Genomic DNA, 26,020 nt, shown 5'->3' with positions numbered 1-26,020 from the left:
AAAGCACAAGTTTGGTAGCCATCTCTTGTGTTTATCCAGAATCCCTTCCTTTATTCCTGTGAATAACTACACTTCATCTCAGGGTCCTATGATTCTAATAGGATACCCAAATACATAATCCTATAAACCACCCACCAGCAAATCCACACAAACATCCAAGCTACCATCATCAATGATAGGGTGGTGGCAAGGGATCCAACTCTTTTTTGATCTCCTAGGAATTAAATTTTGGGAACAAACACAAAGGAAGTAGGTTTGGTCATCTGACATGACAGCCTTCCACAAAGGAGCATACTAGTTCTACCAGTTTACATCTCTAAGCACTCCAGAATTGTTAGTTTCCATCTCTCCCAAGGCATACTTGTTTAGTTCTTAATTCAAATCTGTGAATTGTTTCAACAAATGACTTTTGCCAATGTTAATAGAATTATTTCTATTGCTTAATGACAAAAAAAATCTGACCTAGAACAGAAATCAACTCCAAAGAGGAGCATTTTATTTCCAAGGGGTAACTTAAAAATTAGAAAGATGTTAACACTGGACACCATGAACTAATAAAGCTTTCATTCATAACCAATTTATCTCTTTGAAAGCATCTCATCTAAACCTACACTAAGATAATAAAAAGAGGCAGTAAAAGATTAGGTTTATCATAGAAAAAAAATAATCTTAGACAAAAATGCAGTTAGAATTAAAATGGTAGGAGTATTTAGCACTAGAAAATATGGTTAAATGCAGAGTAAACTGTACATACTTATATAAAGTAACTAAAACAAATTGAAGAATTAATCCAAATTAGTAATAATCAGAAAAAATAATCTTTTAAATAATATATAATACAAAAGGATATTCAAAAATAATATACAATTATAAAGTAAAAAAGAACTGGATTCAGGTTAGCATTATGCAAAAAAGTTTACATGAAGAGTGTCTGGGTGGCACAGTTGGTTGAGCATCAGACTCGGTTTTGGCTCAGGACGTGATCTCAGGGTTGTGGCACCTACAGAGCCCATGTCAGACTCCACACTCAGTGCAGGGTTTGCTTAGGACTGTCTCTCTCTCCCTCTGCTCCTCCCCCCACTCCTGCACTCTCTCTTTAAAATAAATAAATAGGGGATCCCTGGGTGGCGCAGCGGTTTGGCGCCTGCCTTTGGCCCAGGGCACGATCCTGGAGACCCGGGATCGAGTCCCACGTCGGGCTCCCGGTGCATGGAGCCTGCTTCTCCCTCTGCCTGTGTCTCTGCCTCTCTCTCTCTCTCTGTGTGTGTGACTATCATAAATAAATAAAAATTAAAAAAAAATAAATAAAATAAATAAATCTTTAAAAAATAATTTACATTAGTTTCTCCACCTAAACTCAAAGCAAACTGAGTACAAAGTATTTCTTTATAAGTCAAGAAGTCATCCCAACGCAGAAAAAGTAACAAAACTACTTAAGTTCATTCTAAACAAAGCCAGTTCAAGTTATCACTAAGTTTTTAATCCATATTAATGGCATTTAACATTATCTCCAATATGTTACATATTCTGACCAATATTCCAAAAATAAGTTAATAGGCAGGAGAACAGGTTAGAGAGTTAGGAGTCTTGCTAGATGTCATTATCCTTTTTCCTATTAATTCACAGAACTTAAATATTAAAGTAGTTGGTTCTAATATGATAAAAACGGAATGAAATGGAACTTTTATTTTTTTAAATTTTTATTTATTTATTTATGATAGTCACAGAGAGAGAGAGAGGCAGAGACACAGGCAGAGGGAGAAGCAGGCTCCATGCACCGGGAGCCCGACGTGGGATTCGATCCCGGGTCTCCCGGATCGCGCCCTGGGCCAAAGGCAGGCGCCAAACCGCTGCGCCACCCAGGGATCCCTGAAATGGAACTTTTAAAGTAAAAAATATGGCTCTCCTCTGCATTTGACTCTAAATGCAGCAGTTGAGAGCTTTTAATTATTAACACAAACTAGTATACAAGGAACCACAAAAAAAGCAAAAATGATTTAAGTTTCAATTTAAGTCTTTAAAAACTAGAACAAATCTTCTAAAAATGTCAGTATGATCAATCAGCCAATAAGATAATAGACAACCTTCTATGTGCTTTGTCTGTAGTGTTTCAAAGCAGCAGCATATATTTGGCTTTTGCCCTCTAAGAATTCCTACTCCAGGGATGCCTAGTTCAGTCCATTAAGTGTCTGCCTTTGGGTCAGGTCTTAATCCCAGGGTCCTGGGACTGAGTTTTGCATTCGGCTCCCTGCTCAGTAGGGAACCTGCTTTTCCTCTTCTTCTGCCTCCCTGTTGTGCTCTCTTTCTGTGTCAAATAAATATTTTTAAAATTTTCTAGTCCAGTTGCAGACAGAAGACTGACACAAATGAAGTACAAGAAATAGAATAAGACATTGAAAGTGCTACAAAAGTGGAGAGAAACAAAACGTATACAACAAATAAAATTCAGAGAAGCATACAGAAAAGATGTTAATTTAAGTTTGTCCTTAAATGGTAGATACAATTGAGAGAGGTAGAAAAAGAAATAGAAGAATTTCAGGAGGAAAGAATCAAGTGAACAGTATTAAAAATAGATATATTATGGGATACATCAAAGAAAGGGGATACCTAAATAAAGTGTGAATTCAATATAAGAGAGATGTAGACAAAACCTAGGCTTTGGGAGATCACACAGGTGGATAATTTAAATTCCAATTCCATTTATGTTAGGACCTTGGGCAAATTACATGACTTCTATAAATTTCAGTTTCTTCATATATAAAAAGGAAGTAGAAACATCAACCTTATAGGGTAGTTTTAAAGACTTAAAACTAATTAATACATGTAAAGTGCCTATCACAGTGCCTGCCTGGTACAAGACTTACATCTAGTAAATCAGAATTCCTATCCTCTGTGTTGAAGAATAGTGGAAAGTGAGTTTGCTTAGGTAGGGTAGAATTAGATTCCCAGCAATCCCTAAAAATTAGGGACTTGGGGCAGAAGAAAGAGAAATACTTATAAGAGTAATTTTTTAAAAATTTTTATTTATTTATGATAGACACACACAGAGAGAGAGAGGCAGAGACACAGGCAGAGGGAGATGCAGGCTCCATGCACCCGGAGCCCGACGTGGGATTCGATCCCGGGTCTCCAGGATCACGCCCTGGGCCAAAGGCAGGCGCCAAACCGCTGTGCCACCCAGGGATCCCTATAAGAGTAATTTTAAAGAAATAAACCGGAACATTAGTGAAACGAAGGCTTAGAGTCAATGTGTTTGGCTAAACCTCTATAATCTCAGCATATAGAAATCTGAACCAGAACATAAAAGTATAGAAAATAAAGAAGGTTCTATCTTAGAAAAGAATGACCAAGTTTTGGAACACTGACTGAATATGAAATATGAAAGAAAAATGAATCAAAAATAAGATTTTTAATTATAGATAACAGGGAAATGGCAGCACAAGACTAAAACAAGAAAGAGAAAGAAAACATGATTCTAAATTCTCTAAACATATTTTACAGCATTAATTAATCACTAGACTACTATAAATATAGTTGTGGACCTAATTCATCAGTACATGTACAGGCAGAGCTGGGGAGTAGGGGTGAAGTGTGAGCCTAAAAGACAGATACTGGGCAAGAGAATGCAAAAACCATCATGATTTTTAAAAAATAACTTCTATTAAGTCTGCAAATTGAGATTTGTTCATCATTTACAGGAGAAGGAGGAAAGGAAGACAAAGAGGAAATAGTAGGGACTACAATGCCTACAGGATTGAAGAAGATACTTACATGTGCCCAAAAGGGAGTACTTCAGACCCCCTTCCACTTGGCTTCCTTCATTGCCTCCTACTCCTCCCATCTAGTAGTAAAACATTTTTTTTCTATTTAAACAAACCTATAGCTCAAGGGTTTACGATCAGTTAAAGAGTATGAAGAACCAATGAAAAACAGGAAGGCCAGTTAATCTTCTAGATTTTTAAAAATTAATTTGTAAATCTAAGTACAGTAATGATTTTACCCACTTTAAATCTAAGCAAAACAAATTCCAAATGAAGAGTTACTCCTCATTTTCCACAGGCATCATGGGAACAGGATTTTGTATCACAACACACAATATCATTCTGAATATCTAATGCTTGCAGCCACAATAGCAGCAGTGCCCTGTGGTCCTCTAACTCCATGATATTCAGAGTATGGACCCTGTATCTTTCACTAATTTGGAAAGTAGAATTATTTTTCCAGAAATCTTCTAATACTTTTATTGAACACTAGGATTTTAAAGGTTGTCAGTGTTCTAAAAAATTGGATCGGGGTGGGGGGGTGGAGAAAAAAATAAAATTAAAATTAAAAAAATACAATAAAAATTTTTAAAAATTTAAAAACATTGAGTCTATGTATGTGTACACACTAATTGTCAGGTTCAGTTAATTTCTGTTCATTTCAGTTAATGTATCTTTATGTTTTCTGAGTGTTGTTTATAGTCTACATTTTTGTTGTATGCTTTATTATATCTCCCAAATAACAAAAATGGTTTAATGATTTCTTGAAGGATTAAAAGAGAACTGTAAATAATGCTACTTATAAAAACACCATAAACTGTTAAATGAACAGAACTCTAATACAGTGAATACAGAATATAAATCTGTATGTCTTAAGATACGAGTGATATCACATAAGCAGCTGAAGAGGAAAATCATAAATAGAACATTAAGATAGTGAGCATTTGAAATTTTATTTACTGAGTCAATTTATTTGTTCCTTGCAGCCTGCTATGAAACATGGTTAGACCAGTGGCCTGAAGACACCATAGTTTTTGTTTCACTTTCAAAGCACAATGACTTGTATGAGTCTTTTCAGGACAAGTCCCACATAATGCTTTTTCCATAGCAAAAGTGATGAATTCTGTTGCTAAAGAAAGAGCTAAAAACTACAGAGCACTTATTTGAATTTGCACTCCTTCTACGGAAACAGGTGCAAGTCAAACAACTGCCAAGGGACTTATTATACCAGCCATGAGGTTAATGACACATGTCACACTCAAAAACAAACAAGAAACAGAACAATCTGTTGGCAAAACACCTTTATCCAATGGACTGGAAGATGTGATATGAAGAAACAATTACTTGTGCACATGCTAGCAGATATTTCACTTCTGAGCTGGACAAAACCAGTAATGTATGGAGTTTGAATCAATAAGAGAAAGAAATATACACTAAAATTTCATCAGTCACTAAAAACCCCTAAGAAATTTTCTATTCAGTTAATTATTTTTAAGCCATGATATGGACTTACATAAAGATACATGGAAACAGCACTATCAATGTATCATGAATAAAGGAGAACAACTCTACACAACTCTGCAAAGAAATAGAAAATATAAGACTACCTCCACTCTGGAATATTCTGGGACAGATACAAGTCTATGAATTGGAAAATGAGATACAAACATTCATGTTGAGATACAAACATACAAACATTCTTAAGATACTAATAGCGCATTAAAGATGATCTCTACAATTTCTAGAAGCTTTTAAGCATACCTCAGCAAAACACACAGCAGCTTGAATAGCCTGAACCTATCCTTTCAGGGTCAATGTGTCACAATTTTTAATGTAAGAAAAAGGTAAGAATTAAGATCAAAATGTGATCCAGGCAGTTTATCCCTATTGGTCTTCAACAGGTAAAATCAATTATTTATATTTACATATAAAACAAAACGTCTATTATCCTTTTTTATACCTTCTTTGAAAGGCTTTCTTGCATCTTCCTTTACTTTGTAACTTTTGCTTATATGGACCAGGTTTAATTTTTTTTTCTTCAACTGATTTAAAACTCATAGATTGAAAAGTCTCGTGTATAAATTGTTCTCTTTAGATTAAAAAGAATCACACTTGGAAGTATGTATCTTTGTTATTAATATGAAAAATTTAAAAAATACCTACTGGCTTTTCCAACCTATTTCCTTCCAAATTTTTGTATTCAAAACCAGGGATTTCACTTTAGACAAATTCTTCATGTGAGTCAGGTTCTCTTTAATAATCGCTTGCAATCACTACTTAGAGTTAATTCTGCAGTGAACTAGCTTCAATGCTTGCCACTGGTGCTTTCCAATTGTTGTGCTATTTAGATTTATTTGCCTTTTAATCAGCAGGAGCATATCTCAGAAAAACTTGCAGAAATGATAATGGCAGTATGCTTCCTTAGCCCTTGCATGTCTAGGAATGAATTTCTTTAACTTTCACAAAAATGACGTATTGCCTAGATATGGGATTCTTGGTCCTAGAATTTCAATTCTGGCATTTAAAGTAGCTGCCCTGATTTTTCGTCCTGTTTTCTCATATATATGTATGTACACACACACACACACACACACACACACACACACATTCAAGAATATTCCTTATCTCTCATTCTTAGTATTAAATTTTTTTTTAAGTTTTCCCAAAAAAGTCTTTAAAAAAGGCTTAAGTTCTTTCAAGCTCAGATTCGAGTACCTAGCTTAGGAAAATTTTTAGCAATATTACCTTTAATGACTGCCTCTATTCTCCTTGTTGTAGTGACACTAATTATGCCTCTGTTGGATTTCAATTGTGTTCCAGTTTATCATGCTGATTTTGTTGGCAAAATATATCTCAAATTTTCCTTCATACAACTGACTCAATTTTCCTCAGTGTATACTCTGTTCTTTAGTCTAATGAAATGTTAAATTCTGCTATGATTTCACTTCTCCAATTTTTTATTTTGTCTATATCTCTTTCGATTTCTCTTGACCACTTTTTCATCTCAGACTACCACCTCACCTTATTATATAACACTACTAATCTCCTTGACTTACAAAATGTTCTAGGCCCTGGGTCTTCATTAAGGCAAAGAACAGATCCTGCCTACAATCACCTTCTGTTTCCTGTAATAAATCTTTTTCAAAGTATGCTTTCACTTTGGACACTAAGTATAATGTTCTTTTCGTGGGGCACAAACTTTTTCAGTTGACATGACACCATGTGTTTGCTCATACAGAAATGGAGTGGATGCTTTTTTACTGTCTATCTAGTTGTTGTAAAATGCCAGCTCTCAGATTTTATATTGAGGCTTAGTTGATGTAAACTTACATTATCGCCTTAGTGATTTAGGAGTAGGAAAGTTTGTCTTAGCAAAATTTATCTTTTGTGTTGGAAATAATTAGCCACATACCAGGCAAGCTTTCTATAGCCATCTTTTTGTCTTGTCTCCCTCAACACTGGACTTTCTCAGTGTGTTGTTCCTTTACTGTGTCAGGGAGAACACCGACCATCCTATATGCTTTCTGCCTACTTTAGTCACTAGCTGGTCCCTACTTTTAAATTTTGTTGTGCCACACAGTAAAATAGATTCCAAATGGTTTACGGTCCAACTGTTTGTTCCAAGGCCTGTCCTTATCTCCTCTTCAGTTATCAGTATGATTATCCGAGGATCTACTCTTCTTCCCATGACCTTAGTTATTTTCCTGCAAGTGAGAATGCCAAATACGGTACCAGGTTTTCCTAAGTGATCCATCAATAGTATATCCAGCAGAAGTGCTTCGAAGTCCTGAGCCTGGGATGACATTCTTGTACAGGGTCAGGGCTAAGTCAACTATTTTCTTTTCACAATTACCTGGTCATTTTGGCAGCAATTGGTGGGAACAGGAAGAAAGGCAATCAAGTTTCTGTGCTCAAGTTCCCCACATTACACAAAATTTATTTTGGTGCAAATCTGAGTAGTTTTTCCTCATTAATTTTCCAGTGCCCTTTGGGCTACTGGGAGAAATTCTCTCTGGTGAAGACACTGGTCAATTCTATTACTGTCTAAACAAGTAGATCATTACATTTATATCTGTAAACCAGAAGAATCTGTCATAATGAATGCTGCAGAAGGAAAAAAAGAAATAATCAAATATCAACTAGGGGGTTTAACACAAGATAATTTATCCAGTATACCACTGCCTGGAGATATATTTTAAGTGGCATTTGTGCACAGCTCTTGTGTAGGAACTTATCCTTGTGATGATGGGCCTAAGGCACTACAAAATCCTAACAAAAATGTTATAACTAATATAGTTATATATTACTATATATACTATACTTATATTATATAAGTGTATAATATACTTATATATTATACATACTTATATTATTACTATATATAGTACTATATTACTATATATTCTAATATAGTGTTAAGAGTGGTTTAGAATACTCTAATTCTTTTTTTGTTTTGTTTTGTTTTGTTTTATTTTCTCTAATACTTTTAAAACTGGTAACCAAAGCATGGTATGGCACTCTACTAAGCCAAAGACCTGCTAAAATAATACCTCTTCCCAATGGATTAACTACCAGTTTAACAGGTAAGCAAATAAGTAACTATTCATTTCTCATACATACAGCATCTCCTAGAGTACATTCCAGGCTTAGTATGCTATTTTCCTGAATAGTACATTCCAGGCTTAGTATGTTATTTTCCTGAATAGCACATACACCAAAAAAGTGATTGGTCTTAAAAATTATCTATATGATTTGGTTATTAATATTTATTTAACAGAGGTACAATGTATCACATAAATAGGTTAAAGAAACTAACAGATGTCACAAACTGTTTTACATCAGAGTTGAAAAGGAATTATTTCCCTTCAAAGTCTTTCTTTTCAAAGCAAAACAGTGACTGAGTATTTTTAACAAGAGACATCTAACCCTACAAATATTGATTTTTTTAACTTGAAATATAATTTAATCCTGTTATTCTACCTTTCCTATCTCTCCCTCACTTGTAAAAAGACAGATGAATTGAAAACTCACAAAATAACTGCTTTGAATTGCCAAAGCTAACAAAATAACAAGTATATCAATCTTTTCCTAGTAGATGAAAAATAGAATCTCTTATTTAAAGCACAAAGATAAAAAAATAAAAATAAAAGCACAAAGATGTGTGAGTTAATCTAATACAAAATGCACCACAAATAGTGGTGCCATGGACTCAGATGCACTGCTATTTAAAAAAATCCATAAACTCACAGAAATACAAAGCAAAATAATTTGATTTACTTAACTGTACCTGCTCATCTCTTTGCCTCCACTCTTGCCAATTTTCTTCTCGTGAATCCTTCTGCACTGGGTTTGGTAATGAAAGCTCATGTTGAGCATTACAAATGGCATGGGAGGATTTCTGGGGAATTTTCTTAAAAGCAAGATTCCTGAGCTATGAGACAAATGAACAAAAACATTAAATTCAGTTTATCAATACTGGAATTCTAACAGTTTTTTTGCTAAGTTAAAAAATCAGTAGTATTTTTATATTTCTAAATACTATACCATTCATTATTCCAACTCACAGAGTCACTATCTGTGTTTTTCTTAATCTCTGTAAAATGTTAATTTCACCAGTATTTAGATAATGTTGGTGAGTTTCTAACAATTTAATAGGTGAAAATGGACTGTATTCTATTATACCATCATTTTAATGATTCTGATTCACTTAAATGAAGAAATTTATAGGAGCAGAAAACAGGATAAGTATGCTTTTGACTATGTTGTACATCTGAAACTAATATGACATTGTAGGACTTGTGGTGAAGCAGAATATAATGGATAAACTTGTCAAATCACTGTGTTGTACACCTGAAATTAATGTAGCATTGTGTGTCAAATGCCCCCAAATAAAAGAAAAAAAATTAATAGGGTTTATGATAATACAATTTACCATTACTAATTGCCTTTATAGGGTTGTTGTGAGGAATAAATGAGTCAATTGATGTAGAATACTTAAAACAGTGCCTTTCTTACAATTAACATCATAAATTAAAAAAATATATATATGACCTTACAGGTCAACTAAATTTAAAAAAAAAACAAAGCAATGGGATTCAAAAACATTAAAATTTAATAGCTTACAACTCTAGCAACTACTTTGCTAGTCCTTAAAAATACAGAACCTAGTTCACAAAGTAACATGATGAGCTAAAATTGGACTGGCCAAACCCCTCCCAACAACAGTATGATCATCATCATCTGAGATGCAGTAGTTGAAACAAGAAAGAAAAATAGGAGAGGTTATTATGGATTGAACTGTTAACCCCCAATACATATGTCATAGGCCTGAAACCCTCGGGTATCTGTGAATGTGACCTTATTTGGAAAATAAAATTTCACAGATATAATCAAGATAGCTTGTGAGATAGGGTAACACTGAATGAGAGGGGATCCTAATCTAATCCAATACGACTGTTGTCCCTAAGAAGAGGTGAAGACAGAGATACACAAAGAATGCCAAGTAAGAGCAGAGACAAAGACTGAAGTGACACAGCCACAAGCCAAGGAATGCTGAGGACTGACAGCCACAAGGAGCTAAGAAGAGCCTGGCCCTTGTGGACTCCTTGGTTTGGACTCCTGCTTACAGTCCAGTGGGAGAGTAGACACAAATAGTCGTAACTGTTACCTCATTTGCTTCACTCTGTTGCTGTTCCTTCTTTTTTCTTCTTTTTTCTCTCTTTTTCTCATTTGTAGTTGATTTGTTTGTTTGAGACTTTCCAGTATTCCGACCTTTGCCTTTTCCTGGCTCAGAATCAGAACCACTGCCACTATCTACTTGCAATAGGGCAAAACGAGAAGCAGTAGTGGGAACAGAACTAAGTACTGCCGAGGCCATTGTAAAGATTGCTATTTTAAAATATGTCTGTCAAGAATAATTCCTGTAGGGAGGGAGAAGAGGGGGTAGATGAGTAAACACAATCAGTAAAATCTGTTCTAGATTCTAGAACAATCTTATACACACACACACACACACACTCTCTCTCTCTCTCTCTCTCTCTCTTCTCCTCACATTGGATTTAGTCATATTGGGATTCATACCCACAGTTCTATAGAATGCAATAACATTCTTTTTTAACTTGAGTAAGCAATATAAAATTGTATACTTTAAAAAAGAAAAAAGTAGGTTGAGATTTCATGGACAACTACTGCATGATTGACACCAATAAAATGTATTCATTTTTCCCTATGTGGTTTTCAAAAATTATTTTCTTCTCTCTTTTAAATATACTGCCATAATATATACATATTTACAAAGAACATCTTGAATCAATATGGAGTAGTGGGAACATCTTCCACCACACACAAGTCCGTGTTAATCTCCAACTTTCAAGACAGAAAAAAAGAGGTAGAAAAGGAAGACACTTTTCATACACAAAATACTGCCTCCAGTTTGATTCTGGAGATTGCTACTAAGTCACAGAACTGACAGCAAAATAGAGAACTTAAATTTCTTCAACCAAAGGCAACCTTTCAAAATCACCTTCCACATTATCTTCTGCTTCACTAGTCTCATTGCACCTTGAGATGCCTTGTAGACTTGTGATATTAAGGGTCCTACGGTAGTATCTAACCCAACTCATTAATCATTTAGTTTTACAGAGGAGGCAACTGGCACTTGAATTGGATAAGTGACTTGCCTCAGGTTATTCTGCAAGTTAGTGGCAGAGTCACAATCTGAACCTAGGTTTGCTGAGCCTTGCTGACCAAGGTCAAAAGAAGAAGCTCTGTCACTACTAGAAGACTCGTACTCTTTCAATTCACAAAAAAAAAAAAAAAAAAAAAAAAAAAAAAAAAAAAAAAAAAAAAAAAAAAAAACAGATTGTGAAACTCAGAAATTTGCTCATTTTTATTTTTAAATGTATCAGATACACAATTGAGTAAAAAATTTTTTGTAAATAAATGAACACTCCAAGTACTCAGCACTAAGATTAAGAGAACTTTAACCCCCCTGTGCCTCTCCCCAATAGCATCCCAACTCCCCATGGTGAGATATAAGGATTATCCTGATTTTTCTGTAAGTCATTTGCTTTTCTTTATAGTTTTAACATCTCTATCTTGAGCCACAGTACTCATATCTGAACTAGCTAATGTCACTTCCACAATATCCTATTGCCACCAATCTCGTCTATTCAATGTGATATGGGATTATGCAAAAGTACAAATACCAGAAGTGAAAATCATTGAGGTCCATTTTGAAAGCTAACCACACAATACAGTTTGTATGTTTTAGGAGGGAACAAAAATGAGAAGCATGTGTTAAATCTTCCATCTTAATCTAAAAACCCAGAAAATTACTTGGAAATCTTTGAATTTTTTGTTAAAAATAAAGAAAAATCAAAATAAGAGCTGATATTTTGAGATGCCATCTAGAAGTTATTAAATAAAAGTATTTTTATTATAAATACCACATTAAGATATATTGCTCCTACACTCAAAAATATGCAAACCAGGGGTGCCTGGGTGGCTTGGTCAGTTAAGCATCTGCCTTCAGCTCAGGTCATGATCCTAAGGGCCTGGGATGGTGCCCTGAGTCAGGCTCCCTGCTCCTGCTCAGCCTCAGTCAGGCTCCCTGCTTCTTCCTCTGCCTCTCCCACTGGTTTGTGCTCTCTTTCTCTCACAAATAATTAAATCTTAAAAAAAAAACAAAAACAAAAACAAACAAAAAAAAACCACACAAATGCAAATCAAGATAAAATACCATGACATAAAAGAATGACGTCATACCGATAAATTACGACACATTTTTAGGCTTAAATTTCTGCTGTAAGCATGAGAATTAAGGCTTTGTTAAGTTACTACAAGGGAGAATATATTACAAAATGAAAAAGAAGTTCAAGATTCAAAAACATTTTCGGAAAGCATTAATTCTGCTTCAACATGTCATGTTAAAAATCCTTTAAGTTTTAGTTGCTCTGAGTACTTGAGATACAGTGATCCTACACATTCAACAATTATTATTGCATTTAATTTTAACTGTTGGGACTCTAAATTGCATGGGTTAGCCATTCACAAATACTCATTGCCCCTCCCTGAAGGAGAATCATGCACCACTCTCCTACTGAACAGAGGCATGACCATGTGACTTATTCTGGCCAGTAAAACATAAGCTTTAAAAGGCTTTAAAAGCCAGAACATGGTTCCTGCTACTATTCAAGCCTATGTTGAGAGGGGGTCAGGTCTGTTGGGTCTGAAATAAAAATGAATAAAGTCTCTCACTAACCTGTTAATGGATATGTAGCTTGAGCAAAAAAGCAACTTTACTGCTTTAAGCTGTGGAGATTTTCAGCTTGTTGTTACAGTATAACCTAGCCTTAGCATGATTGATATCTTACACAAATAAATTTATTTTCCATTCTAGGACTGATATCAAAACCATGAATTCCACATTTAGATGGTTCTGCATAAGTTAAATGTTCACAAATGTCCAACACATCTCCACAAAGCTCACAGAAATTTTCTTTCTGTGGCATAGGGCAAAGCTTCCTTACCAATGTGTCCTCAAATAAAGTGTCTCTGAGTTCTCAGGGCACCTAAGAAAACCCAGGAGAATTCTGAGATGCTGGGCAGGTCACTACCAGAGGCAAGCAGCCTCATCTGGTGCTTTGCAGAGGACAGACAGTACCCACAAATGCTGCTCTGTGGTCATTTGTCAACTGGGAAGTATGTAAGGCCTGGAAATCTACTTCATCAGATCAGTGTACAATGCACTACTGCCCCTCAGGGTAGGCAGGCTCAGGGAACTACTACAAGAGTTTGCTTTAGGTACTCCAAATGCAACACATGCAATACAGGGAGCAGCAGCTGCTACTAGGAGTGGGAAAGCACAAAGTCTCCTTGTGAGCAAGGTTCCAAGTAATGAGCTGATAGCTCTATATTCACAGGGAGCAGATATTTCTTCCCACTTGCCAGTGCTATGCCTTTTTAATGGCGTAAAGTCTAGCTCTAAGGTGACTGCTCAAACAATACATATGCTTTCTGAAAATAAGAGCTTTGTCATTTTATGTCATCTTGGAGATCATTTTATCACAAGAAATTCTTTTTTTTCTATGAGAAGAGCTATGAGATTCTTTAAAAATAATTCCAATTGTTATAAATTATTGAATAGTTGTACAAAAATGGCTTGTTTTTATTATCTATTCATCCAAACAAAATTTCAGTGGGAGCTCAATCTGAAGAAAGCATCATCTAAAAGTGTAGATGGAGGAGGACGCCTGGGTGACTCAGGGGTTTGGCGCCTGCCTTCAGCCCAGGGCGTGATCCTGGAGACCCAGGATCGAGTCCCACATCAGGCTCCCTGCATGAAGCCTGTTTCTCTCTCTCTCTCTCTCTCTGCTTGTGTCTCTGCCTCTCTTTCTATATCTCTCATGAATAAATAAATAAAATTTTTTTAAAAATAAAAATAAAATAAAAGTCTGGATTGAGAATTGTATATTCTTATTTCATGAACAAATGTGTAATTTAAAAACTGTTCAGGGAAGCAAGCACAATTTTCTCATTAGAAACCCTGAAAAGATTTTGAAGTTTCACACAAATTCAGCATTTCATATCTTTCCCAATACTTTATATTGTTTTATTTATCCTAATCATATACAACAAAGAAAACGTAACACATTTTTTCCACCCAGCTCTACATAAGCGCTGTAAGTCTCTTCTACGTTTGAAGGCAACAAGATGCTCTGGTCTTTTATGTTTGTAATGCAGAAGTCAAATGGCAGAAAAGCACTAGCCTATGAGTGCTGACCTGGAACAAGAATGTGTAGTCAAAATCTGGTCAACCTGCTACCTGTTGAAAGCTCTTGAGCAATTCACCTGATCTCTCAGTTTCCTCATCTGTGAAATAGGGACAAGAGTGCATAGCTCACTGTGTTATTGTAAAGATTAAATACTTTATGTGCAGAGCTTAGAACAGTTGCCAGAACAGCAGAAACACTCAGATATAAACATGCTGGTGTTCTTATACTATGATTACTAACTGAAGTATGTCTTGGAGTCCTAGCAGCACAGGAAAACTGGCACAAGCTATTTAAAAATTTGGCTAAGCATATCCGACTCCGTCGCAAAAAGTGTTTGAGAGTTAAATCAACATCTAGCCCTTCTCAAAGTTAAGACTTTAATCTACAAAATGAAAAAAAGTTTTTAGGCCCGGAGAAGTAGTGGTCAAGCAGTCAGCCCCTTAAGAGAGTGAAAGACCTAAAGATTATACCTAACAAACTGCAGAGGGAAACACCAATCTATCTGAAACCCAAGAATCACAGAAGGGACTATGTCTTAAACAATGGGCACAAAGAAGATAGATAATAAACAATTCCTGAATGAAAATAATAAAAGAGAATGATAATGTGAAAAGAAAGCATTAGAACAAATAGCGTTAACTGACAAACAGTGAAAAGACAAAAAATTTTTCTAAGGCAGCTACGGAGGATACATCTCAGCAACCTGTGTTAAAATACTTTAACTCAAGAAAGAGTAGACAGAAAGAGGGAAAACCTCACCTATAATGATCCCTTGTTTGTTCAGGGGCAGGGGTCTGAAACAGAATAGCAGCTACCACTTGCACCATACCTAGTAGCTGAAGGGGTAAGGAAATGGGACAACTGGAAGGGTTCCAGCATCTGTGCTACATGCTGAACTTTATAAAAGAGGGGAGGGCATCTGGGCAACTCGGTTGCTTAAGTGTCCAACACTCTTGGTTTTGGCTCAGGTCATGATTTCATGGGTCCTGGGATGGAGTCGCAAACAGAGCTCCATGCTTAGTGTGGAATCTGCTTGAAAGATTCTCTCTTGCCCCTCCCCCAACTTGCATGCAGATGTGCAGACACTCTATAAAATAAATAAATCTTTTTAAAAAATGTAATAACTAACACATCACCTACCTCAATAGCCAGGGAAAAAAAATCTATGCAGCATGTCAAAAGGTATACTAACCAGTATTTCAGAAGTGGAGTGGGAGGGAGGGTAAATTTTAAATGAAAAAAGGAAATAAAAATATAAAAATAATCCCAAATTTGTAAGTATGTGTATTATTTCCATACATACCAAAAAGAAGGAAATTCACGGGACTATGCATTATACTTATTTCCTTTTCTGGAGTTTTTCACTCTTTCCCCAAATATTCTATAATGATCATTTTTCTTCTATAAGAAAAAAAATTTCATTTTGGAAAGTGAAAAAAGTTATCTATACCTAAATTCAAAAAGGTAAACATAATGTACTCAATGCAATATTGATTTTTTTGCCCTGTGTCAAAACCTCTACTGGCAGCTACTGGTTATTAGATTGCCATAGAGATGCTCTGGTCCTTCCTGTTAGTGATGCAGAAGACAAAGACAGAGAACAACTGTCAAAGACTGCTCATTGGCATGCTTTTAAGAGAATATAACCTTCATTAACAAATTTTTCAGAATTTGCAAAAAGATAGTCATGTTATATAATCCAGGGATTTATCTGAAACTTTTCTTTTATAAACCTTGAAAAGGTTAGATAAATAGGCAGACCATGGAAAATATCAGGCTTTTTAAAGACCTTAATTTCCAGAATGGTTAGGGCTAATATTCCTCCAGAACACTATTCCTTTGGTCTTGTGTCCTAAACTTCTGCATCTCCATCTCTAGTCATAGCTAAGAGGTATTAGGGTAAGTAGGTTCAAAAGTGCTCTTCTCCCCCCCCCCCACTATTTTCCTTTTCTGTCTCACATGATCTTTAAAATCCAAATACTCAAATGCTCAGAAGTTTATATGAGCTTAAGTGATATGGACACAAAGCAAAAACTACATAGCTGACACCTTGTAAGCTATCAGCATTGGGCAGTCTATGAATGTGGTGGTTAGAGCTATAAATAAAATTTACATATTATTAAGATACTATACAAATCAGGATTTTAGTCCAGAAATATAATGATTACTCTGTACATTTCCCCACTTCCTCTTGAGTATCCTTTTAAAAATAACTTAGAGGTAAGGTGCCTGGCGGGCTTAGTCGGTGAAATGTGCGACCCTTGATCTTGGGTTTTAGGTTTGAGCTCCATGTTGGGTGTAGAGATTACTGAAAAATAAAATCTTAAAAAAAAAACACAAAAACTTAAAGGCTATCAGAAAAAGAAATTAAGAAAACAATTCCATTTATAATTGCATCAAAAAGAATATCAAGGAATAAACTTAACCAAGGAGTTGAAAAGACCTGTATACTGACAACTATAACACAATGATTAAAGAAATCGAGGAAGACACAAATAAATGGAAAGATACTTTGCATCATGGACTAGAAAAATTAATATTGTTAAAATGTTGATACTACCCAAAGCAATCCACAGATTCAATGCAATCCCTATACAAAATTACAATGACATTTTTCACAGAACTAGAACAAATAACTCTAAAATTTGTACAGACCCACAGAAGACAGTGAATAGTCAAAGCATCTTGAGAAAGAACAAAGCTGGAGGTATCATGCTTCTGATTTCAAACCATATTACAAAGCTATAATAATCAAAACAGTATGGACTGAGATAAAAACAGACACATAAACCAACAGAATAGAATAGAGCCCAGAAAACCCACACATAGTTAAATAACTTGCAACAAAGGAGAAAAAGATATACAATGGGAAAAGGACATTCCCTTCAACAAATGGTGCTGGGAAAACTGGCCAGCCATATGCAAAACAATGAAACTGGACCACGATGCTATACTATACACAAAAATTAACAAAATAAACATCTAAATGTGAGACCAAAAATGATTAAACTCTTATAAGAAAACACAGGCGGTATGCTACTTAACATCATTCTTGGTGGTAGTTTTGGATCTCTTTCTAAAGACAAGGGCAACAAAAGCAAAAATAAATGGGACTACATCAAATTAACAAGCTTCTGCACAGTAAAGGAAATCATCATCAAACAAAAAGGTAACCTACTGATTAGAAGAAGAGATCTGCAAATCATATATCTGATAAGCAGCTACTATCTAAAATATACAAAGAACTCATATAATTCAGTGACAAAAAGAATTCCAATTAAAAAATGGTTAGAGGATCTGAATGACACTTTTCCAAAGACATACAGATGGCAACAGGCACATGAAAAGGTGCTCAACATCACAAATCATCAGGGAAATGCAAATCAAAACCATAATAAGATGATATCCAGGGGCACCTGGGTGGCTCAGTGGTTGAGCATCTGCCTTTGGCTCAGGTTGTGATCCCAGGTTTCTGGGATGGAGTTCTGCATCAGTCTCCCCATGGGGGAGCCTGCTTCTCCCTCTGCCTATGTCTCTGCCTCTCTCTCTCTCTCTCTCTCTCTCTCTCTCTCTCTCTCTCCTCCCTCTGCCTATGTCTCTCTCTGTCTCTCATGAATAAATAAATAAAATCTTAAAAAAAAAAGAGAGAGAGATTTTATTGGGGATCCCTGGGTGGCTCAGCGGTTTAGCGCCTGCCTTTGGCCCAGGGCGCGATCCTGGAGTCCTGGGATCGAGTCCCATGTCGGGCTCCTGGCATGGAGCCTGCTTCTCCCTCCTCCTGTGTCTCTGCCTCTCTCTCTCTCTATCATAAAAAAAAAAAAAGATTTTATTTATTCACTTGAGGCACACACACAGAGAGAGAGGGAGAGATAGTGAGAGGGGACACAAGCAGGGGTGGAGAGGGAGAAGCAGGCTTCCCACTGAGCAGGGAGCCCAACGTGAGGCTCGATCCCAGGACTCTGAACTCATGACCTGAGCCGAAGGCAGAAGCCTAACCCAGTGAGCCACTCCAGCGCCCCTAAATAAATAACATCTTTTAAAAAATGTTATCTTACACCTGTCAGAATGCTCACTATCAAAAATGACAAGAAATAACAAGTGTTGGAGAGGTTGTGCGATAAAGAGAATCCTTTTTCACTGCTGGTGGGAATGTAAATTGAGGTAGCCACTATAAAAAAAACATATGGAGGTCCTCAAAAAATTAAAAATACAACTACTACACAATCTAGCAATTCCACTGATCGGTAATTATCCAAAGAAAACAAAAACACTAATTTGCACCCCTATGTTCACTGTAGCATTATTTATAATAGCCAAGATAAGGAAACAATCTAAGTGTCCACTGATGTTTGAATAAAGTAAGAAAATATGATATATATACATAACGGAATACTACTCAGCCACATAAAAGGAAACCTTGCCATGTGACAAGGTTTGTGACAACATGGATGGACCTTGAGGATATTATGCTAAGTGAAATAATCCACAAAAAACAAAGATAAACACCATTATGTGAAATCTAAAAAGCGAAACAAAAGAATAAATAAAACTCATAGATACAGAGAACAGACTGGCAATTATCAGAAGGGAAAGGGGTTGGAGGATAGGTGAAAACAGTAAAAGGGATCAATTGTATGATGACAAATTAACTACTCAGTATGATGATCACTTTTTAGTAAAGGAAAATATAAAATTATTATGTTACACACCTGAAACTAATGTGTTACATACCAATTTCACCTCAATTAAAAAATAAAAATAGCAGGGTACCTGGGTGGCCGAGTTGGTTAAGCGTCTCCCCTCAGCTCAGCTCAGGTCAGGTCCTAGGATGGAGCCCCGCATCAGGCTCCCTGCTCAGAGGAGAGCCTGCTCTCCCTCTGCTGCTCACCTTGCTTATATACTCACTCGCTCTCTCAAGTAAATAAATAAAATCTTTTAAAAATAACAAAATTTTTAAAATAGCTTATAAGCTAATTTAAATAGTTGAAGACAAAAGAAAATTTCCAAGATAATTTAAAAACAACTGTTTCAGGGGCTCCTGTGTGGCTCAGTCAGTTAAGCATCCAACTCCTGGTTTCAGTTAAGGTCATGATCTCAGGGTCGTGGATGGAGCCCAGTGTCAGGCTCCATGTACAGTGGAGAGTATGCTGGAGATTTTCTCTCTCCCTCTTCCTCTGCTCCTCCCCCCGCCACCACTTGTGTTCTTTCTCTAAAAAAATTTAAAATTTTTTAAAAATGTAAAAGCAACCTGTTTTGCAGGTCAAAATACATAAGAAACACGTAAGTTTACAAATGTAAATATGTAGACGGTTCATAACAGAGAAGTACAATATTCTAGAATTTCTTAGTGACTACCACCATTAATTCCTCTATGCTTGAGATCGCAGCAATATCAAATTATAGTGAAGCCCATTTTAACATATATTCAACACTCAAAAAGCCAATTATTTATTTGACTTATTAAATATTATAGTGTATGTTAGGGCTTCCTATAGCCCTGTCCTTCCTCAGATGTTATACTATAGCAAAATAAACTACTTAAAATTTCCTAAACACATATCTAGTTTTACTTGTTCATATCTTCTGTTGTCTTTGCCTAAAATGCCCTCCTTCTCACTCATTTAAAACTTCTATTCATTGTCTTCAAAATCCTGCTCAAGGGCTAGCATCCCCAGGAAGCTTTCTGTGATCTCCCCTTCAAATTAATCTTTCCTTTCTCTGTAATAATTCTTTAGTTTTAAATGTATTAAGTGGATTCTATTAAAATTATCTCTTTACTCTTGTGTCTAGCCACCTACAACTATGATTTCAACATCCTGAAAGTCAATCTCTAACAAAACCACAGGATTGGGCACAGAAAAATTTATTGAATTTTTAAAAAATATATTCCCCAAGTACACAGCTATCTATGCATTGAAATATATGCTGTAAAGTAGAATGCACAGCAAAAGAAAACGCAAAGTGTACCATAGATAATCCCTAACTCCCATAATGCAAATGTGAATTAACAATGATTATTAGCAGTTCCAATTTGTTTCATTAGAAGTGCCATTCTACTAAGTGACCATCACAACTAACTTTGTTGAGGAAACAGATTTGCTCAAGAAACATAACTGGTTTTAAAGTGTTGATTAAAAAGAATTAAGGTATATCAGGTACTTAAGTAAACTCTAAAAATGAACAGCCTAAGCTGTAAACAGCAAGACTTCTAAATGGCTGGTACTCTTGGGCTCTCCTACCAAGGTTCTGAAGACCACTGTCACTATGACCTCATCCTTCCAGACTATGACCTCTTAAGGGTCAAGAAAAATGGTAGCAGTGTCCATACCTCAGTCAAGAACAACTAGATACATTCCTTTAATAAAATGATAGTCATCTTCCATTAACATCATCAACCAGTTTAGCCTAAACAAAATAAGAAATTAATACAACACAGGTATAATTAGCGTGGTCTCCTTGAAATGTAACTTAGATTTAAAAAGACAGATTGGGGACGCCTGGGTGGCCTAGCGGTTAAGTGTCTGCCTTTGGCTCAAGGCATGATCCTGGAGTCCCGGGATCAAGTCGTCCCGCATTGGGCTCCCTGCATGGAGCCTGCTTCTGCATCTGCCTGTGTCTCTGCCTCTCTCTCTCTCTCTCTCTCTCTCTCTGTCTCTCATGAATAAATAAAACCTCAAAAAAATAAAAAATAAAATAAAATAAAATAAAAGGACGACTGAACATTAAATGAAATGACACTGAGTATCAGTTATTTAGTACCTGGTGAAATTTTAACAAATATTTCATGTTCTGTTACTCAAGTAACACAACTAAACAATATCTTTCATTTTGGCTTCTTAAAAAGTTCACAACCAGCACCTGCCAAGTGCTTACCAAAACCTTGCTCCCAACACACGTGCTGTGAACAAACCACATACATTTAATGGGTATGTCCTAATGCCATTTTTTTTTTTTTTCATAGTTAGGTACTGCTTCCCTAATGCAATCTGCACCTAATTTCCGGGGACTGAAAAATCTAAGCAAAAGGTACTAGCAGGTACTGAGTGAGGAGCTAAAGGAATCTCCCATGGATAAAACACCTGTATTTTCATTTGCCCCAGTGTTCTTCTGGTCAACTTCCCAGATCTTGCTTAGTCCACAGAATGAAGCTGCTAGATTGGGATCTTACAAGTAAGTTTGTTGTAACCATTCGTGACAATTAAGAATATCTCTCAGGGAGGGATGCGTGGGTGGCTCAGTGGTTGAGCATCTATCTGCCTTCCGCTCAGGTCGTGATCCTGGGGTGCCTGGATGGAGTCCCGCATGGGGCTCCCGATGCATGGAGCCTGCTTCTCCCTCTGCCTGTGTCTCTGCCTCTCATGAATTAATAAATAAAATCTTAAAAAAAAAAAGATTCTATCTCTCATTAATTAGGATTTGACTAATACCAAGTATAGTCTCAAACCTGTTGAGAAACAGAATCACTATTTCCACTGATTAAGTATCTTTAATTTTTCAATTTCCCATAAACTTTCTCTGCTACTCTTACAGGCTCAAGACAAATTCATGAAGCGGATGATTCGGGTTACAATCACAAGCACTGTTACCACTCGAAGGAATAGGCAATCCTGAACGACTTAGACAAAATTTCACTGGCCTCTTAGTAAAGGAGAGATGATCTTTTACCGGCGCCTTGGGTGAAAGCCACAGCACCCACTCAACCGTAGAATCTAAGGTGAGAGTGAAAAATCTAAAAGCTGGAGAGAAAAGACAGTTTGCTGAGCCATTTTTGTCATTCCTGTTCAGTTATCCACGAAGCGCCCTAAAAACGGGAGATGTGACAAAAATTCTGAAAGACTGCTGTTCCAAAGAATAACGGCAAGAAACAGAATTCAAAACCCTGCTCATCTACTTTCCGACTGCTAGCGGGGAGGAGGAGCACTTTACTCAAAAAGTAATCCACTGTACCTCGTTCGTGAACCAAAGCCAAATTTCACCCATAGGCTGTCAACCGATGCTCCAAAACTTACTCGCACAAAGTACGCTGAGAAAGAAATGGGGCTGGGCGAGACCTAACTCGGGCACAGAAGCGGCTTCCAAACCTGGAAGGGAGAGAACAGCGAGTCGGGTCGCGGCTCCAGAAATTTCCGAGCGCCCGGCTCCGGCCGAGCGAGCGCGGGGCCCGCCGCGGGGAGGGGGCGGCGGCACCTGTCACTCGCGGCCCCGCCGCCCCGGAGCCCCCGGGCCCGCGCCCCGCGGGGTGTCGGGCGGCTCGGCCACGGCCCGGGCGCCGGGGCCTGAGGAGGCGCGGGTCCCCGCCGGCCGCCCCGAGCGCGGCGCCGCGGCCCTTCCCGAGGAGCGGCCCTCCCGCGCCCTGTGCCCGGCGGCTCCGGCCGAGTCCCCAACCGCCCAGCCCGAGGCGCACGCAGCGGCGCGGCCGAGGCGCCACCCGCGCCCCGGGGGCGCCGGCGCTGCCCCCCACGAGGCGGGCCCGCCCTCCGCGTACTCACCGGGCCTCCCCGGCCGCCGGCTCGGCCCTCCTCTCCCTCCTCCCCCCGCCGCCGCCGCCGCTCCCGCGGCTCCCGGGGCGGCCGCGCTGGGCGTTGGGACTAGGCTGGGTCAAGGGGCGGGGGCGGGGGCGAGGGCGGGGGCGGGGGCGGGGGCGGGCTCGCGCGGCGGGGCTCGCGCGGGGGCGGGCCAGCGGGCGGGCGCCGGGCACTAACGGGCCCCGCGAGCGGGCGCCGGGCTGGGCGGGCGGAGCGGCCCGCGGCGGGGAGCGCGGCGGCAGCTGCGGGGAGGGGCGGGGAGAGCGCGGCTGCGAGCCGAGGGCGGGAGGGAAGTCCCGGCGGAGGGGGCGGCGTGAGAGCCGCGGGGCGGGCCGGGGGCGGGGCCAGGCGCGCCCGCCGCCGCGCGCCGGGGTTTGTTTATTTTCCCGGTTGGTTGCGGCGCTGGCGCGTGGGGAGAGGTTCGCCGGTGACGTGAGCGCCCCGGGCCGGGGGAGAGGATCACAACCACCTGCCGGAGAAGGGGAGCTACGGGGGCCGGGCAGGGTCCAAACGGCTCGCGTAGGCGGCGGCGCCGCGGTCCTCGGGGTTACCGGGAAGGGAAGGGCTTTCCCTGGGCGTGTGCAAGGAGGAGGCCTCCCGAGAGAATAGGGCTCCAGGCCGTTCCCCCACGGCTCGGCGGCCTCACCTGCGTGGCGGAGAGCAGTCTGGGGGTGATGGGGAGGAAGAGGGCCGGGGGACCTCCCATTCGTGAAGTAGGGATGGTCCTGCAAATCGGGATTTCCGTAGCAAGCCTGCCATCAGCTCCCCGAAAGGAAAATAACCAACAGGGCTCAGTTCCCTGGAGAGTTGCACAGCACTTCAGTGTCCTGTCCCTTGGTGCCCCGTCAGGTAGTAGGATTCTCACGTACCAGCCAAGTAACGCGCTCAAAGCCTCACAGCTAATAAGCGTGAGAGCCGGGACCGGCTGCAACGGACTTCAGATTCTGTACCGCTTACCGTTGATCACACTATCTCCCTAAATCCCTTTGATTTAACTGATGGTAGACCCATAAGCTCCCAGAGGTAACGTCTGCAGGGTTACGGACGATAAGGATGTTATCCTTACCTTAAGAGAGTAACGAATAAAATAAAAGATAAAGCCGTTCTAATAAGAGACAAACCATGGTAGGTGTCGTCTGAAAAACACAAAGAGTATTGAAGATCAAAAAACTGCTTCTATCTGTCTGGGGGATCAGGAAAGAAAGGCAGCCTGGAGGAGGAGGCATTTGGGATTAACTCTGAAGGAGAAAGGGAGGATTTTTACAGCAAGAAGGGATAGCATGAGAACATCCTATGAAGATCAATCAATGAAAGTCACGGTCAGGAAAAAGTAAATGGTTAAATTCCAGAGCATGTTGAGAAGTGGCAGAGACAAAGGGGAATTGGGGCCCTATGCCAAGTGGGAGAATTTGTATTTAACACGGTACTTTGAGTTTTCGTGGTTTAAAAGTTATTTGGGGGAAATAATAAAAAAAAAAAAAGCCTCTCTATGAATGGATACGAAAATCAGAGGTGGGAAAACCACCAGATAGGCCAGGTGAAAGGTAAGGATGAGTCTGGACTAAAGATAGGGGCAGGAAGGTGACGTGGAAGCAGAATCTACAAAATTTGGGGATTGATTAATTGGTTTTACAGGAAGAAGGGATAACATGAGAACATATAGAAAGGTGGATGCAAAAAAAAAAAATGAAGGTTCTAAGTGTGTAGGTAATTATAGAAGAGACAAGTAGGAACTGCTTGAGACATCAGTTTAGATTTGGATATTTTAAGAATTTGAAAGATTGTTGGGTCAGCCAAATAGATGTAGATATTAAGTTAGAAATAAAAACTTTGACATATAGGAAAGAGGGGTGAACTAGAAAAGAGAGTCGTAAGTTAGCTGCCCAGTGGTGATATCACTGTGAGGGAAAAGAAGAAAACAAAGGGCAGAATCTTGGAGAACATCTTAGAACTTTGCTACTCAAAAGTGTGGCCAATGGCCCAGCAGCACTGGCATCACCAGGAGGTTAGAAAGGTAGAATCTCTGCGCCCTTGCCCTCAAACATGCTAAATCAGCATCCTCAATTTAACAAGAACCCTAAGTGATTTGTGTCCCATCACGGTTTGAGAAACTCTGACCTAGTTAAGAGAAGCCAGCAAATAAAGAAGGAATCTCACCTAGATGGGAGAAACCAGCAAGGAAAGAGGGAAAAGGAAGTGAGAGGAGAACCAGGGTAATGCAAAATCACCAAAGCAAGGTAAATTGGAGTTTCACAAAAGCGGAGACAAGGAGTGTTTATTGATACTAATATCACCAAGCTTAAAGAGCACAAAGAAAGAAAATGTGTTTGAATTTGTAATTGGGTGGTATGATCATATGACCATGTTGTTCTAATTGAAAGCTTGGAAACTACTTTGTGATGGGAAGAGCCTAGAAATATAATCTACCCCTTCCAAACCCACCCCACCCCCACATATATGGGACATATGGAAGTAGGCTTGTGGATTTGATAGAAATTCTTTCCTAGTTGCTTCTATTTTCTGAGTGAACTAAGGAGCAAGATCATTTTGGCAGACTGCTAATTGTCCATTACAATCTCTTCTCCCCTTCTTCCTGGGCACACAGACTGTTTCTCTCAGTTTTTCTCCCAGTTAGTATAGTCAAGTATTAAGTCATTGCTAATGGAATGTGAGCAGAAATGATGTCTACCCCTGCCAGGCCAGAGTGTCTCCATGCATTTTTCCTTTCTGCCAGCTGAATTATGCAGATGACTACAAGCCCCTGGGGTTGACAGAACCACATGAAGGAAGGTGCTCGAATGGAGAGCTGCCCACTGACCTGGAAAACCCACTGTCAATTATTATGTGAGCAAGATATAAATTTCTCAAGTTAGAGCTTTAACGTTTTGGGGTCTGTTTGGCCTACTCTAGCTAATGTAGTCAATAACTGAAGAGGAGCTTGGGAGAGAGGGGAGAGAGA

At 38.8% G+C, this 26,020-nt stretch overlaps 1 protein-coding gene across 4 annotated transcripts in view; it reads right to left on the bottom strand.

The window, feature by feature from the left end:
- Window positions 1-23,163, bottom strand: part of GKAP1 (G kinase anchoring protein 1) — a 70,315-nt gene extending 47,152 nt beyond the window's left edge. For 3 of the 4 annotated variants that reach the window (XM_055311534.1, XM_055311537.1, XM_055311536.1), the window contains exons 1-4: window positions 23,026-23,163; window positions 22,484-22,617; window positions 10,429-10,681; window positions 9,049-9,192 (exon numbers count right to left, since the gene is read on the bottom strand). In XM_055311534.1, coding sequence (XP_055167509.1) covers window positions 9,049-9,192; window positions 10,429-10,638 — 354 coding nt within the window. In that variant the 5' untranslated portion in view covers window positions 10,639-10,681; window positions 22,484-22,617; window positions 23,026-23,163. The remainder of the gene's footprint in view (window positions 1-9,048; window positions 9,193-10,428; window positions 10,682-22,483; window positions 22,618-23,025) is intronic. The other variant, XM_055311535.1, reaches the window with a different exon arrangement.
- Between the last annotated feature and the right edge of the window lie 2,857 nt (window positions 23,164-26,020).

The sequence above is a fragment of the Nyctereutes procyonoides genome, unplaced genomic scaffold, assembly GCF_905146905.1.
Source record: "Nyctereutes procyonoides isolate TBG_1078 unplaced genomic scaffold, NYPRO_anot_genome, whole genome shotgun sequence".
Lineage (NCBI taxonomy): Eukaryota > Metazoa > Chordata > Mammalia > Carnivora > Canidae > Nyctereutes > Nyctereutes procyonoides.
Note: the sequence above shows the minus strand (reverse complement) of the source record. Positions and strands in the feature narration are given on the sequence as shown.